Consider the following 17,307-nt stretch of genomic DNA (forward strand, 5'->3'; position numbering starts at 1 on the left):
TCACGTATTTTATCCACTATTAATCACTAAATTTTCATCTTTTAATCATAACTTTATATATTATTTATAACAAAAATAATTTTTAAAGTTTAAAAATTAAAATAGAAATAATTATATATAATATTGTGGTTGGATGGTCATGGATAAATCATTCAAAATAGATGTGATTGAGTTGAGATGATTATTGATGATGTGAAAGAGAGATAAATTAATTAAATATTGATAAGGTTGGATGATTGAGTGGTTAGAATGGTTGTTGTTATTCATGGTCTAAGAGTGTGCCCTTACTTCTATTTTGGATCGCTCCACAAGAGTGTGCATTTGCTATTTTTGGACACTATCTCACCACTAACTCTTTATTTCTTACTCTTATTTTATACTTCATCCGTCCGCCAAAAGTAGACCACTTTGGTTGGGCACGGAATTTAATAAAATTGGTGATGATTTTGATGTAGTGGAGAAAGAGTCCCACCACTTTATGAGATGTGTGGTTGAGATTGAATTTGGGGTGATTTTTTGTAAATAAAGAGTGTTTGTAAGGATAAAAGATTAAAGTGGGTGGTGGGACCATTTCCATAAGAGGAAAGTGGTGTACTCTTTGCGGACGCCCAATATAGTAAAAATGGTCTACTTTTGGCGGACGGAGGGAGTAATAAAGTGAATCACTTTTTCAACTCTCGATACAATCATCTAATATTTTATTAAAACTTGTGTCATCAAAAGTGATGCACGCTCTTGTGGGACGGATGGAGTATAATTTTAAAAGCAATGTTGCATGGACCCCACATGGAAGCAAACTAATCACACAAATACATTATAGTGGTTCACACATATAAGTAGGCATTCTCACTAACTACTTCACACCATATCCATTACAAGATGAGCAACGGCGCCCCATTTCTCTTGTTGCTACTCTTCTCTTTATCCTCATTGCAATGCTTTGCCACGCACGACGAAAACGCCTCGCCGGATTCCGCCGTCAATTTCGACATGGGAGGCCTCAGCAGAAGCACCTTCCCTAAGGGCTTCGTGTTCGGGACGGCGGCCTCCGCCTATCAAGTCGAGGGCGCCGCCGACAAGGACGGCCGAGGGCCCAGCATCTGGGATACCTTCATCAAAATACCTGGTATTTCAATGCTATATACGTCGTTTTGATACATAGATAAAAAGAAGAAGTCCATGTATAATCCACATGAGAGTCTCACAAAATGATTTATCATTCTATCATGGGATTCTGTATTTCAGGTATATATTTTTTCAAGAATGAAGGTTTTAAAGTGAAATGTGATTTGGAGGCATTTTTAAAAAATATATTAAAAGTTAAAATAAAAACTAAGATTAACTTTTATTTTTTATCTTATCAGCACGTCAAGTTGTGTCACGCAAACGAATTCAGGAATTGAAAATAGAACATTTTGAATTGATAGAAAAGGGGAATTTCGATTTTGATATAGATTTTTGAAGTAGTGTGAGTCATGGTGGAGTGAGTGTTCAATTATTGTGCAGGAATGGAACCAAATAATGCGTCTGGGGAAGTGTCAGTGGATCAGTATCACAAATACAAAGTGAGTTTGTTTTCTACTTCAACAAACTCTCCTCTCCTCTGCATTCATCAAGATTAAATGGAACTTAAACTCTCATCTTACATTTCTTTCTCTAACAAATTTTTTTATACTAGATCTTTGATTTCATAATTATACCATTTTATGTCATGCCGAGTAGGAAAATTCCTATAATTCTTCCCCTTTTTTTCTCTATTGATTTTAGAAAACAGATTAGTCACTCTTAAGTGAGGACAGATTAAGACTTTTTTTTGTTAAATTAACAATATTAAATAAAAAAATTTAAAAGTCGCACCACATTAAAGAATTGATTAAGATTCGATCATTATGATTAAGATTCGATCATTAACCCAAGATAATACGTATATACATGTCAAATATACTTGTTTGTTGTTTATATTTTTATTTTTTTATTGAATTTATTTATAAACGTGGTAGACTGGTAGGTGGCAAGCCCCTTATAATTGAACTGGAATGTCTTTCTCTTTGATAAGGATGGTCGATTTCAGCTTCATCTCTTTGATATTTTCCTTAATTTTATTAAGGTTTTTTATTCTCAAAGCACGTGGACCCAAAAAGAAAATAATAGAGCTGCTCCATCATCATTTTTGTCGGTGACAATTGTCACTATCTTCTCGCTTGCTACTTGCTACAAATTAATTTTAAAATTCTTTTAATAAAATATAACTAAATATAATAATTTAAAATACATTTACAATCTTCTTTTGTTTGTGTTGCTCAAATTTGGAAGAACATACCTGCACGATGGAATCTTCGGATACGCAATATATTTGCTAAGATTGCCCAATACTATTGATTTATAAATTATAGAACATGAGTGGGTATAAGATAATTATTTTGTGGCTATATGAAATACATATTTCAAATATTATTTTTCCCTAAAGTTAGTAAATAGTACTATTTCGCTTCGTACTGCAATGTTATCAGTAAAAATGAGCATGAAAATGGCCAAAATGTTCCCGTCTGTAATTGTGGATGTCAACATCTATGGTAGTTTAATGTGTCTCACTATTAATATTAATATTAATATTGATATTTAATCAATATGTATTTATATATGTGATACCGAGTAGATAATGTCACATAAATTGATAATGGAGGATCTTAAATGTCAATAATAGTATAGAGAATCCAATGTGCTATAACCGAACGAAACTTATTTTGAGTAAACATGAATAATCACAAAATGGCCAGAAATAGTATTACCGAATTACTGAAAAAGACAAGTAAATTGTAGCTCCTATTCTGAGATTGGAAAATATGGTGGAACAGGAGGACATTGATCTCATGGCGAAAATGAACTTCGATGCCTACAGGTTTTCAATTTCATGGCCCAGAATATTTCCAAGTAATGCTACATATCACATATATATTCAATCATAAAAGAATTTCAATAACAAAATTTCAATAATTTTTTATAAACACCCATGTAGATGGAACTGGGAAAGTGAACTGGAAGGGAGTTGCTTACTACAACCGGTTGATCAACTACATGCTCAAAAGAGGTAAAACTAACACTTTTTTATTTATCTATCTGAATGGTGACAATTGCATGTAAAAGTTAAAAGTTTTAGTAATACATACATAAAAATTCTTATTTTACATCAAGATAAATAAAACATGTATGAAGATTATTATTATTATTATTATTATTATTATTATTATTATTATTATTATTATTATTATTATTATTATTATTATTATTATTATATTGTTGGTTTAACATTGTGCAGGCATCACGCCGTATCCCAATCTAAATCATTACGACCTTCCTCAAGCGCTTGAGGATAGGTACAAGGGATGGCTTAGCCGTGAAGTAGTGTAAGCATCAATAATGCATATGTCCCTCTCTACTCTCTACCTCTAGCGCATTCATTATGTGATTCAAAATTTCAAATCATTTTCAATTGATTCTTTTCCCTTTTTTTTTTTGAATGTTTTCCATTTCTTTATAAATTTACTATGAGGAAAAAAAGGATTAAAAAAATTCTCTCTTTAAATTGCTTTTTTCTTTTCTTTCAATTTTCTATAAAAGAGAATTTCACGATTTCTCGTTCCACATTTTCACTTTAATGAGTGATAATATTACCATATCAAAAATGGGATAATACTCACTCCGTCTTCTAAATAACTCTCTAACTTTCCTTTTCGGTTCGTCCCCAAAGAAAACTTTCCTTTCTATTTTTAGACTATACCACCACTAATAATATTTTATTTATCCTTACTTTTCATCTTAAAACTCGTGCTCCTCCCTCTTAGAAAACTATTTGGGAGACGGAGGGAGTAGTATTTTTCCTTGAGGTAAAAAGAACGAAAATGATGAAATTCCTTTTGTAGAAAATGAGAAAAGGTAAAGGAAAGATTTAAAGAGATAATTTTTTTATGCCTCATTTTGTCATTATAAATTTACAATTAAAGATAACACATCATTCGTAATTAGATTGACCTCATTGTATCTTTAAAAGGTCTTATAATGGGAGAGGATATACTCCAAACTTATAAATAGAAGGAGAGTTTAAGTATATGCTTTCACCAATTCTAATTTTGCATATGAATTTAAAATTTGACATTAAGTATACGGATTTTCAATTAGATTGACCTCATTGTATCTTTAAAAGGTCTTATAATGGGAGAGGATATACTCCAAACTTATAAATAGAAGGAGAGTTTAAGTATATGCTTTCACCAATTCTAATTTTGCACATGAATTTAAAATTTGTCATTAAGTATACGAATTTTCAATTGTTTTCATTTTTTTCATACGATTGTTAATTTTCAACGAATTAATGTTGTTGTGGCTAGCTGAAGTGACAAGTTAATGACATCGTGACTTGTTGAAATAACGTAGCCATCCAACTATAATAGTTTAGGGCATCGGCCGTTTAAGCAGTAGTCATTTCAATAATCTACCTCAACATTTAGGGCAGTTACCAACCGTTTGAAAAGGTCAGAACAATTAAAATTTCGTATATTTAGAACTAAATTTTTTAATTCATGTGCAAAACTAGTGCAATTACCCCTATATAGAAGCATTAATACTTTTTATGAAATTGATATGAGATAGAAAAGGTGGGTTGAACATGATGCAGGAAGGATTTTGCCGATTATGCCGACTTCTGTTTCAAGACGTTTGGCGACAGAGTGAAGAACTGGCAGACGTTCAACGAGCCTCGAGTCGTAGCTGCGCTGGGATACGACAACGGATTCTTCGCTCCGGGACGATGCTCCAAAGCATATGGTAACTGCACAGAGGGGAACTCTGCTACTGAGCCTTACATTGTTGCTCACAATATCATTCTCAGTCACGCCGCCGCTGTGCAAAGGTATCGCCATAAATATCAGGTAATCAAACTGACTTTTTTTTAAAAAAAAAAAAAAGAAAAGAAAAGAATGAGTTACATATGCATGATGGAATCTTTCAGGTGAAACAGAAGGGGAGGATTGGGATTCTGTTAGATTTCGTGTGGTACGAGCCTCTTACGAGATCCAAAGCAGACAATTATGCCGCTCAGAGGGCTAGAGACTTTCACATTGGATGGTACGTAATTATGTGTTAAACCATTAAAACTAGGGCTGCCAAATTTTCCTACCATACGAACGCGCACGGAATTAATGAGTTAATGTCTGAGCTTGTCGTATGTGTGTTCCTTATAATACGACATGATATGAATCCATGTGTTTCCAGATGACACGATAATTTCGTGTCGTGTTCGAGTGCATGTCGAATAGTGTCATTTTCATATAATAACACGATAATATATATTCATATAAATTTATAGTTTTTTTAGAATTAATCATAGTTTGTATCCCCAATTTTTAGTATTTTTCAAAAAATGTCTTAAACTTGGGCTTTTACTTTAAGAACCCTCAACTTTGAAAACTTTTGATTTTATTTCCAATCTTATAGAATTCGACAAAAAATAATGAGTACCCAGCTAAGAATCCGGCAAGGTAACTCACTATCAATTCTGTAAGGCAGGACATGAATCAAACTTTTTACAGAATTGAGAGTTCTTGAAATTAAGTGGGATAACTATGACTAACACTTATTTTATGTTTATTTATTTCCTAGTTAGAGTTTAAAATCGTGTTCGCATCGAACAAATTCTCAACAAGTCGTGTTTGTGTTCACAATAGCGACACGACATAAGATGAGAATTCTAATTAAAACCAAAATTTGAAAATTTTATGTATTTTATTTTGGTAGGTTCTTGCATCCGTTGGTGTACGGAGAGTATCCAAAGACAATGCAGAATATAGTAGGAAAGAGGCTGCCCAAGTTCAATGAGGAAGATGTGAAGATGGTGAAGGGAGGCTTCGATTTCATAGGTGTAAATCAATACACTGCATACTACATGTATGATCCGCACCAACCAAAACCCAAGGTCTTGGGATACCAGCAAGATTGGAATGTCGGATTTGCTTGTATGAAAATTTCTATTTTATTTATCTACGTACCTCGTCTTACGTTAATTTATGTTCCTTAATAATTTTCTAACATTACGTTATCCTAAATCTTTGGCAGATGAACGACATGGAGTGCCGATTGGACCAAGGGTGAGTTTATCTCAATATTAATATTATATAATATTAAGGTCTATGATTTAATTAGATTAGTTTCCAATTAACATAATAAAGATGATTTTTATTTGATCATCTCCCCCTATACATAATACATGTATAGAGGAAGTATCATATATTGTACCCAAGTTTTAGGTAATACTCTTACAACTGCACAGTGTTAAACACAAAACTGTTTATATAAATTTAAAATTGCATATATGCATTAACATTTTTGCATATGTGTATATAATGCATTTTCAAAAGATGCATGATTATATATACAATAATATTATATTGTTTTATACATGAAAATGCATGAGTACTACGATGCTACGGGAGGGAATTCCTGACCCTACATGGTACATATGTAAATATATATGCTAAGTTTTTGATAAAATGATTGATTTGTTTGAATTTATGTGTGCAGGCACATTCCTACTGGCTTTACATTGTGCCATGGGGTCTATACAAAGCTGTGAACTACATAAAAGAGCATTATGGAAATCCCACCATGATTTTGGCTGAGAATGGTAACATATATAACAAAAAAGAATAAAAATTATTGTATACATAATAAGCTCGACTTTATTGAAGTAACAAGACTAGCAAATTTGATGACATATATATAGGAATGGATCAGCCAGGCAACCTGACTCTCCCAAAGGTATTGCATGACACTATAAGAATCAACTACTACAAGAGCTACTTAGCACAACTGAAGAAGGCGATCAACGAGGGCGCCAACGTGGAGGGCTACTTCCAATGGACATTTGTCGACAATTTCGAGTGGAGGTTAGGCTACACGTCGAGGTTTGGCATTGTCTACGTCGACTTCAAAACGCTCAAGAGGTATCCGAAGATGTCGGCTTACTGGTTCAAGCAGCTTCAGCAGAGACAAGTTAAGCATTGATCATATATGCATGGGGCAAGATTTCAAATGTTTGAACATGGAGATATATGGGAACATTATCAATAAGATGGCTTCAGTCTCTGTTTAGGAATAAGAAAGCAAGATTTCTCTAGTTTTGTACCTGTAGGCTAATTCAGTTTCAGTTTGTTTAGTTTTGTTTTTGGTTGAACTCAGCCATTGAATGAAGCTCTTCATCTTTATTATTGGTGAATAAATTGACCTGGTAATGGAGTATATCACTACTACAAAAATGCTCATGATAGACTACGGTGTAGTCTATGAGATTTAAGATCTGTAGTGCTAGCTGACGTAGTCTATTCTCATCCCCATAGGCTATGATGCTAAACCGTAGTCTATATTAATTAAAGACTACAATAATTGACGCACGTACCTTAAAATAGTTTTAAAAAAAATTAGGCCACTATATTAGGACGGTTTGTAAAAATAGACTAATTTTTTTCGAACTAACAAAAATAGGTCAATTATTTTAAATTTTGGCATTCGTAAGCCATATTTTATTCCAATCGCTCTATTTTGGACCACATTTAGGAAATTAGGCTCAAATATGGCTCCAAATGTGGCCTAGATACCAAATTGGGGCAAAATGTGGCCCAAAACGCCGAAATTTAAAATATTCGGCCTATTTTTGTAAGTTTGAAAAAAATTGATCTATTTTTACAAATCGCTATAAGATAGTGGCCACAAAAAAAAAAATCTAAACTTGGTATAATATGTTTATCGCTAGCTAGTCAATTAATGGTACCACTACCACCCCACCCTCACCTTTTTACTATTCAAGTCTAGACTCCATACCCAGTTCTCTTTCCTCTCCAAATTTTCTAAAGAAAAATTAAAATTTCTAATCAAATCCCCGTATTATATAGGTCATTTATGTACAGTACGTGATAATGTTCAAATTTTTGAAGTATTCAACGAAATTCAAAAACCTTCTCATCGTTTCATTTTGGTTTTAATTGGGCAATCCTTTATGTTTTTATTTTTCGGCAATTTGCTTTAGGGGTGAGCAGAAATCGGTTCGATTGGCACCCCCAATTGGTGCGCGGTTCGGTTCCAATTCTAATCATCGGTTCGATTTTTGATTTTGAGTTTTTGGTTCGATTTTGCACCAAATCGAACCGATGCTCACCCCTAATTTGCTTGCTTGGCCGACGGAATGTTAATTGTTGTAAGTAAAAAAAAAATGAATTTTTATTGTGTACATGTGTTGATCTACTAATATAATGATTAATATCAGAAGTCATATAATTCAAATCTACTATCACACACTTTTTCAAATAAAAGTAGATTTTTTTCTATAGGTCCCACAATTGAGAATGGTTAAGCTTTGATTTCGCACAAGCTATGGCCGATTTCGCGTACTAGTCCGATACTCTATCCGACCCCTCCACCAACTTTGAAAACTCCTGCTTTTTGGCATCTTCATATGCGGCCGACACGCCCATTGCCATAGTAGCTCGACGGCAATGACGAGTACAACCTCAGGCGAAAGTTTATCACATTGAATAATAATATATAGGTGAGCCCAACGATATGATATTGTTGTATGATGTATTTCATAATGATGTTGGTAGGGTACACTGTACAAATCTATCCATAGTGGTCAAACTAAAAACGGTTATTAATGCTTAAATACAAAAATTTTGGGTTCATTTCGGTTTTTTTTACGAACTTTGAAAGTTATCAAAAAATACACGAATTTTAGCTCATTTTGTTTATTTTACAAACTTTGAGAATTATAAAAAATAAACAAATTTTGGCTCATTTTATTTTTTCCACAAAATACACAAACTTTGGCTCATTTTGTTTTTTCCCACAAAATATATTATTATAAAAAGTAATCCAAATAATTCTTTTATAATTAACAATACTTCACTTGAGATTAGGCATTGGAAAATTTTTCAATCACATGGTCATGTGGTGAATATTTCACGTCATTAATTGGATCGAGAAATGCTAATTAGAATTATACAATTGGGCAGGTAATCATAAAATTTAAGTTAAAATTGAATCTAAATTGGCGTTGACGTGACATAACTCTAATCAAAACGATGTCGTTTTGATAACAAAATATATTTAAAAAAAATCATGTCACCCATAAATAATTGTCATCTATCATTAATTAAATTAATTAAGCTAGTTAGTTAAAAGATAAGGGGAGATAATGAGTGTATGACTACATTTCAACCAATTATATAATTCTAATTAGCATTTTTCAACCTAATTAATGACGTAAAATATTCATCACATGATCATGTGATTGAGAAACTTTTCAATGCCTAATCTCAAGTGAAGTAATATTTATTGTTAATTATAAAAAAATTACTTAGATAATTTTTTTAGAGTACCATATTTCGTGAAAAAAATAAAATGAGTCAAAATTCGTGTATATATGCATCAGTTATCCAATTAAAAAAGAAAATTTTAATTATTATAGGCCCAATACTTGAATACATTTGGGGCTCATCTTCTGAATTAAACAAGGCCCAACCCTCCTCTCCCTCTTTCTTGTTTCATTGCTGGCGGAAGACTCCTTCTTCTTCTCAATTACTCACGGAAGGGTTGATATAGTAGAACATGTGATACTACTGTTCTTGGCGGGGAAGTGGCAAAATTGCAATAGATTTGAAGATGTCTTCGTCTAAGGGAGTCTCCGATTCTGACTCCGACTCCGACGATGGATTCAACGAAGACATGGAGGCGCTACGAAGGGCTTGCCAGCTGACCGGCGAAACGCCTGCCTCCGCAGCCGCCGCCGGTGGCATTGCCAGCGAGGCTTCCTCTTCCGAGGGGGAATCCGACGGAGATGAAGACAATGACCTTCAATTAGTTCGAAGCATTCAGAATCGCTTCGCCGTTCCCATGGATGTGGGGGAAGAGCCTCTGAAGATGAAGCCCTTGTGTACCGTGCTGCCCGATTTGTCCGACAGCGACGATATTGAGGAAGATTACGAGACCCTCCGAGCTATTCAGCGGCGTTTTGCTGCCTATAATGATGGTATATGCTGCCCGTTGCTTCCACCAATTGAATCAATGGGATTTAGTTGTTTATTTATGTTAAAATCGCGTTCAATAGAGTGAAACGGCGAAGTTATTATTTTGCATATAATCATCTCTAGTTTACAGAGTTGAACTTACATATTGCCGGTTGATTTTAAATTCCTATTGTTCTTCTCTTTTCCTTTGGTCTATGTATTTGTTTCTTATATCATCTTAATTCTCGAACATTTGATGCAGGCAGCTTGAAGGAGAACTTTGAGGGATTTTCACATAGACCTGAGCAGGTGGGTGCTACTATTATAGACTCGGAAAAGGAAACTTCCAATAGCTTTGTTGAGAGAACTAATGCTCGAGAAGGATTTCTTAATTGTGTAGATACGAGCGAGCCTACTGGAAAGAAAGTAGAAGTATGTGATAATGCTGGTGGGAGTTCTGATACAGTTGAATGGAATGAACTGGGTGTTGATGATGTGGCTGAATTGCCACTCAGAACTTCTCACTTTCCTAACTCAGCCCTGGCATTTGTTGATGCTATCAAGAAGAATAGATCGTGTCAAAAACTTATAAGGAGTAAGATGATGCAAATGGAAGCCAGGATGGAAGAACTTGGTAAGCTAATAGAGCGTGTCAGAATCCTTAAAGACTTTCAGGTTGATTGCAAGAAGAGGAGAGGACGAGCTTTGTCACAGAAAAAAGATCATCGTGTTCAGTTAATTTCAGTGCCAAAGCTTAAGGCAAACATGAAGGTCTTTTATCCTCTTATTCTTAATAAGTGTTATTGAATGTGTTAGTGATCTTCTCTAGAACTATTACCATTAAGTTATATATGGTGCTCTCTATTGCTGGGGATCTTGGCATTTTCTATTTTACTTGATATATAACAGCATCAGTTTTTGTTTATCTATATGTAATGGTCTCTTATCGTCAGTTCATAGCGGTATAAAGTGGATAAGAGTTAACAGCTGAGAATATCATGGATTAGTTATTTTCTTCCTTCTTCTTGATCAATTAGAATTTTCTTTTATTAGTTGTCTGTAGACGCTCAAACACTTTGCTGATTCATGCAGCCCAATGAAAAGAACATTCCTGCTTCGTACAAGGGACCTCGAGAGAATGTACATGTTCCCAACTATAAGGAGGCATTGGCAACATTTTCTATCCCTTTTAATAAGGAGAAGTGGTCTAAGGAAGAGAGGGAGAATCTCTTGAAGGGTGTGAAACAGCAATTTCAGGAAATGTTGCTTCAGCAATCTGTTGATGATCTATACAGGTATGATCTTGTATGTTTACCTGGCATGCATTCACGTAATGTATTGCAGAAGTTTTTTGACTTATTGCGTGATCTTGGTTCCTGGTACACGAAGCACTTGTTTTTTTTCAACTTTATGCTTCTTTTTCTTTTAACATACTGCTTTGGGAAAACAGATTACAAGGTCTTAGAATGTGATGTGTGCTTGTAATGATTATCTGACACAGTATTTTTATGCCATTTCTGGACAATTGATTACATGGGCTTTTTCTTGAAAAAAAATCTGTTCAGTGTGCTTGCCTCAAAGTGTAAAACCATGAAGCTCCTTTGTGTTCAGTTTCCATTACGACAGTGAACTGAAGGATGTGAAAACACTTGTACCTCCCTCACAATGGCTTTGAAGATATTGACTGCATGACTTATCCACATGCTTGAGTTCTGTTTCTTTTTTGTTCTTTTTGGGCGATGAACAACTTGGTTGTCATTTTTTTGTTAGTGCACAATTAGTTCTTGTACCTCCCTCACAATGGCAGTTGCAGTTGATCTTTAAACATGTTGGTTTTAGTCTTATTCAGTATGTTGTTGTTTGCAGTGAGGCAGATGGATATTATGATTCAAGTAATGTTGACAACATGATGAAATCAATAAAAGATTGTGACATAACACCTGAGAGAATGAGACAATTCTCGCCTAAGGTTAACTGGGATCAGCTAGCTGCTATGTATGTTCCTAGACGGACTGGTGCAGAATGCCAAGCGAGGTAAGTTGCGGTAGTTTCTTTGATTTAAGATGGTTTCTGAAAAACACTTATACTCTCTGGTTAAAGCTGCAATTGTTTGGAGCACTAGGGACATAGATGTTGTTTAATCAGTTTGCATTTATCAATATAAAGCCTTAGGGTGGCCTCTCAGAATATTTTCTTAAAAATAAAATTTCTTGCCATCTAAGCTAGGCCTATATTAAAAATTATTAATTGTTAATTTAGTAAAAGTATTTTGATTTGAATGTGTTTATGTGATTTTTATAATATCAGTATTAATAAAATAAAAAAATATTATAAATAAATACTCCCTCCGTCCCACTCTAATAGACTCACTTCTTTTGGGCTCGGAATTAAGAAACTTACTTTTTAAGAGGGAAGTGGTGTGGTCCACACCAATTAAGTATATTTTTTTTTACTCAAAATGGAAAATGAGCCTATTCTAGTGGGACGTCCCAAAAAGAAAAACGAGCCTATTAGAGTGGGATGGAGGGAGTATAAACGTATTTTCAACGTATTCATATTTTTTGGAAAATAGACTTATTTTCGTTTCGTATTTTGTATCGTCCCCGTCCCGTGCATCTTAGAATATATATCAAATTAAAGTTTTTATTATGATCTTTAATTTGATATGCATATTGAATATTTTATCATTAGTCAAACTACACGATTTTTAGAAAGGAAAAAAAAAGAAGAAAAAGAACAGAAATAATAAGAGAGCAAAATGGAACAGAAAGAAAACCGAATTTGCTGTGTTCATGAGCGAAAAAAAAAGGCTGGGGTTGGAAAAAAACTGAGTTATTAAAAATTAGTGGGAAAAAGTAGCCGCTAAAACTCTGTAATCATTTATTATAAACATTTCAATATAATGTTGTGTTTCTTATATATGTATGTATATATATATATATCTGTGTGTGTTGTGTGTAAATAGATAGATAGAAACTATCCCAATTCTAGGAACTAGAAACCAATATGTCTGTAGATCTTGATTAAATGGATGCCAAGGATTGGTATTCACATGTAATGATGCTTTTTAAACATACAATAATGATTCTTTTATTATAATGCTTTTTTATACATAGAATGGTGCTTATGAATGATAATGCCTTTTATATTACAATAATGATTCTTGTTAGTTATGGCAGTCGTTGATCATATAAGATCAATGGTGCATATTGGCTTTTATTTACTAGAAGAAAAGTTTTATTCCAATCGTCCTATATAGGACGATTGGAATAAAACTTTTCTTCTAGTAAATAAAAGCCAATATGCACCATTGATCTTATATGATCAACGACTGCCATAACTAACAAGAGTCATTATTGTAATATAAATATATATGTATATATATATATGGAGAAATTAATTTTTTTGCGTGATTTAGAAACGTTGAACAAATCAATAATTTTGATGAATATACCAATAATTTTATTGAACAAGCATTTTGGTTTGGGGTTCGAATCCTGGAGTGCGAGATTTTCAACAAATACGTCTTTTCAACAAATACGTCCGTTCATCAAAATTTGGACACTGGATTTATTCTTAATTATTAACCGTTTGATTGAGCTATTTTAATGGTTGAGATTGTTTCTCCTTTCTAACAACATTTGCATTTCTCCATTGAACCTTTCTCTCTCTCTCTCTCTCTCTCTATATATATATATATATATATATATATATATATATATATATATAAAGAAGATATATCAAGAAAGCTATTGAACCTTGAGAGAAGTTGCTTCAGACACTTGTCACGAGGCTTGGTCTCTTGGGACAACTCAAGATAGGTGTCTCGAGCATATTAGTGTCTCAATACAAGTGTCTTTATGGAAGTGTCTTGAGCGTCAAGACAGAGCAGATGGCCCACTTTAGGGTGTCACAAACTTTTGAAATCCAAATTGGCTAGAACATTTGTTTCACTTTCCTATAGTTTTCTTGTTTTCGTTTCTCTCCTGCAAGATTGGTCATAAGCCACAATGACTGCTTAGTTTAATGTCCATCTGCTGGTGTTCATATATAGTTGTATTGGTTACTCCGAGTGTTATGCTCTAGATTTCAGTCTGTGTACACAAAATCAGGTATGTATCACTTTGAAGAAATCTGTGCTAGTCAAAAGTGCTCGTACTTTATTGTTAACTTGTTGTATCTGTTCTAATTGTCTAGAGAGGTGTCAACTGCTAGATCATTGAAGCATAGAGAATGAGCACTATGTACTTTATCTTTGATGAGCCAAATACTCTTACTTTGCAGGTTTTTTAACTCTGAAGACCCCTTAATTAATCATGGCCCATGGACTGCAATGGAGGACAAGAATCTTTTGCACATTATACAAGAGAAGGGATTAATTAACTGGATAGATATTGCTGCATCACTTGGAACAAATAGAACCCCTTTTCAGTGCTTAGCACGCTATCAAAGAAGTCTTAATGCTTCAATACTCAAAAGAGAGTGGACCAATGAGGACGATAATAAACTTCGAGCTGCCATAGAGACTTATGGTGAGAGTAATTGGCAAGCTGTTGCTAATGCAATGGAAGGAAGAAGAGGTACCCAATGCTCTAACAGGTCAGTTAATATGCTCAACTAAAGTGTAAATCTTTAAGATTCTCTTGATTATTTGTTAGTTTTTATTTTATAGCATATCTTTCTTCCTCAACCCCCCCCCCCCCCCCCACCCCACAAAAAAAAAACACTATTTGCGAGTCGTCTATAGTAGAAGTTTGTTTGATGAAGTTCCTACCGTGGCATATTGCTTTTTATGTGTTGATTTCCCTTTTATAAATGAAATCCCAGCCCTTGCTTCTCAAATATGACCAAAAAAGGCATTTAATAAATAATGATGATACTGCTTGGGGAATTGTTTTCAAAGAACTAACTTGAATCAAAATTTCATTTGTTTAGAACTGTATCTGGAATCTGTAATCTTAGCTGTTCCTCTTTGTTTGTTTGTTTGTTTGTTTGTTTGTTTTTTTAATAAATTACACAAGTAAATAAAGAAATTTAAATGCCACACGATGATGGACTCGAGCCTAGGATCTCAGGCCTTAGGCATTAACTACCTACCGCTAGGCCAACACACGCACACTCTTTGTTTGTTTTTTACTGTTGGGGATTGGGGTGTGGGGGGCAATAATCATGCGTGGAAACTTGATACTATTGTTTTTATGAAATGTTTTATTAAGCTCTTCAACTTCATGATGAGAATGCAGATGGTTAAAGACCCTTCATCCAACTAGGGAAAGATCTGGAAAATGGACTCTGGAGGAAGACAAACGCTTGAAAGTTGCTGTAACTCTTTTTGGGCCCAAAACGTGGAGAAAAGTAGCTAACTGTGTGCCTGGTCGTACACATGTGCAATGCAGGGAAAGGTGTTCCTTCAATATATATCTATGTGTGTGTATGTGTGCAATAATTGATATATGTAGGTGACAATTTTTTATCTCTAATTTATGTGCGTATAATTGTGGGGCTTGGGTGGTACAGATGGGTCAATTGCTTGGATCCTTCCCTCAATAAGGCTGAATGGACCGAAGAAGAAGATTTAAAATTGGAAGAGGCCATTGCAAAGCATGGTTACTGTTGGTCCAAGGTTGCTGCCTGTATTCCCCATCGCACTGATAATCTATGTTTGAGGTATGTCTCTGTCTTACTGCCAACTTCTTTAGAGTCTTTTTTCTTTTTTCTTTGTTTACTGTGTATCTCTGGATATCTGGATTTTGTCTGCTTTGATTCCGAACTTGAGTACATAATTTAGGAGATGGAAGGTGTTATTTCCAGCTGACGTGCCACAGCTGCAAACTGCCAGAAAGATAACAAAGGCTGCTTTGATATCAAATTTTGTCGATAGGGAGTCTGAACGACCTGCCCTTGGGCCTAAAGACTTTCAATTGCCAGAGACATTGCGTATTGCTGGAAATGAAAATGTTGATCCCTCTATGAGAAAAAGGAAGAGATCAAGGTATGGCTCATGGATTTTTCTTAGTCAATATAATACAGTTTGGTCCTGATACTTGTTTATTGGTAATTCCTAGGCGGAGGGGGGTGCGTCAATGTAATGAAGAAGACACACTTTCTGGGTAAAGGATCATCCATAAGTTTCCCTTGTTTCCTGTGACGCCACTCTGATCTCATAAGTTTCCCTTGTTTCCTGTTACTGCAGTGAGATATATTCAGAAGAAGTTCTGAGGTTGACTGATGGGAGCGAGCTTGAAATTCAAGGAAGATCCATGCGTAGAGCAGGAAGGCATAAAAGCTCACGTTTGCGGAAGAGCAATGCTCGTCCTTCATCAGATATTCATTTGTCAGGTGGTCCGGAGACAGGGTTACTTGATATTCCCGAGGGGGAGGAAATTACGGAAATTCATGTCAGTGATGGTAATAATATGAGAAAATCTCAGCCACTGAAGAAACGGTCAGGGTATTCACTTGTCCATTGTCATAATTACATGATTTACATATCTAAAATATTTGCTGATTGTTTTCTCTATTGCAGAAAGAATCCCACTACATCTGTTGCAGTGATAGGGGATGAAGCATGCATGAAACAATACGAACATTTTGATCCGATAGAAGAACCAACTCCAGATGTACCTCTTGATGCTGAACTTGGAGGCGACAATGCCATCATCACACAAATTGCGAAGGCTTCTAAGCTGCAGCCAAGGAGGCGGAATAGTCAATTACTCAAGGAAGTACAGCAGACGAAGCCCGAAGCGCCCAGGCAAGCTGTGACGAAAAGACAAATGAAAAAGGATAAGAAACTAACCGATGCAACAAATGATCATCCGTCGTCTTTATCTGAGGATACAAAAGCAACAGAAGCTGGTTGTATGAAAGAGAAGATCGGTCACTCACCAAGGAAGAGGAAGAAAAGCTCTCAGATACTCATCCTTTATCAGCGTAAAAGGCAAAAAACTGGAGACGGGGCTTGTTCGAAGCAAATGCTAGTCAAAGAGGGATTCAGAAGTGATGATCACGCGTGCCAGAATCAAGCCTCGGAAGTTGAGGTTGGAGATGGTATGACTCTTGCTCAATTTTTACAGCAAACTAAAGAAAAGAGGAAATTGAAGACCCCTCTGTAGAAGTGATACCAATGTGTGGAAATTCTTTTGTAGAAATATAGAAGAAGCAGGTATATGTTCATACCAGTGATTTTGTGTTTTTCAACTCTTATTTTGGACCTAGCAATTGTCTCCATTACTTTATGAAATGGGATTTTTGTACT

General features: G+C 34.8%; 2 protein-coding genes across 6 annotated transcripts; both read left to right on the forward strand.

Annotated features, from left to right (window-relative positions):
* Positions 1-793: 793 nt before the first annotated feature.
* Positions 794-7,271, forward strand: LOC130990302 (beta-glucosidase 44-like). Its single transcript, XM_057914519.1, has 11 exons — positions 794-1,126; positions 1,507-1,565; positions 2,856-2,931; positions 3,017-3,088; positions 3,317-3,404; positions 4,673-4,925; positions 5,006-5,121; positions 5,791-6,008; positions 6,109-6,140; positions 6,574-6,676; positions 6,776-7,271. The coding sequence occupies exons 1-11, from the start codon at positions 880-882 to the stop codon at positions 7,054-7,056; spliced, it is 1,545 nt and encodes a 514-aa protein (XP_057770502.1). The 5' UTR covers positions 794-879; the 3' UTR covers positions 7,057-7,271.
* Positions 7,272-9,556: 2,285 nt separating this feature from the next.
* Positions 9,557-17,307, forward strand: LOC130990303 (uncharacterized). Of its 5 annotated transcripts, none has more exons than XM_057914522.1 (11): positions 9,557-10,072; positions 10,312-10,820; positions 11,142-11,344; positions 11,916-12,083; positions 14,334-14,648; positions 15,293-15,451; positions 15,567-15,716; positions 15,838-16,041; positions 16,115-16,159; positions 16,243-16,500; positions 16,576-17,307. In XM_057914522.1, exons 1-11 carry the CDS (start codon positions 9,706-9,708, stop codon positions 17,162-17,164), a joined length of 2,967 nt encoding a protein of 988 aa, XP_057770505.1. In that variant the 5' UTR covers positions 9,557-9,705; the 3' UTR covers positions 17,165-17,307. The 5 variants fall into 5 exon arrangements, with proteins under 5 accessions (XP_057770505.1, XP_057770506.1, XP_057770503.1 ...); XM_057914523.1 differs by having other exon boundaries at positions 16,243-16,494; XM_057914520.1 differs by having other exon boundaries at positions 16,243-17,307.

This window comes from Salvia miltiorrhiza, chromosome 6 (assembly GCF_028751815.1).
Source record: "Salvia miltiorrhiza cultivar Shanhuang (shh) chromosome 6, IMPLAD_Smil_shh, whole genome shotgun sequence".
NCBI classification, from domain to species: domain Eukaryota; kingdom Viridiplantae; phylum Streptophyta; class Magnoliopsida; order Lamiales; family Lamiaceae; genus Salvia; species Salvia miltiorrhiza.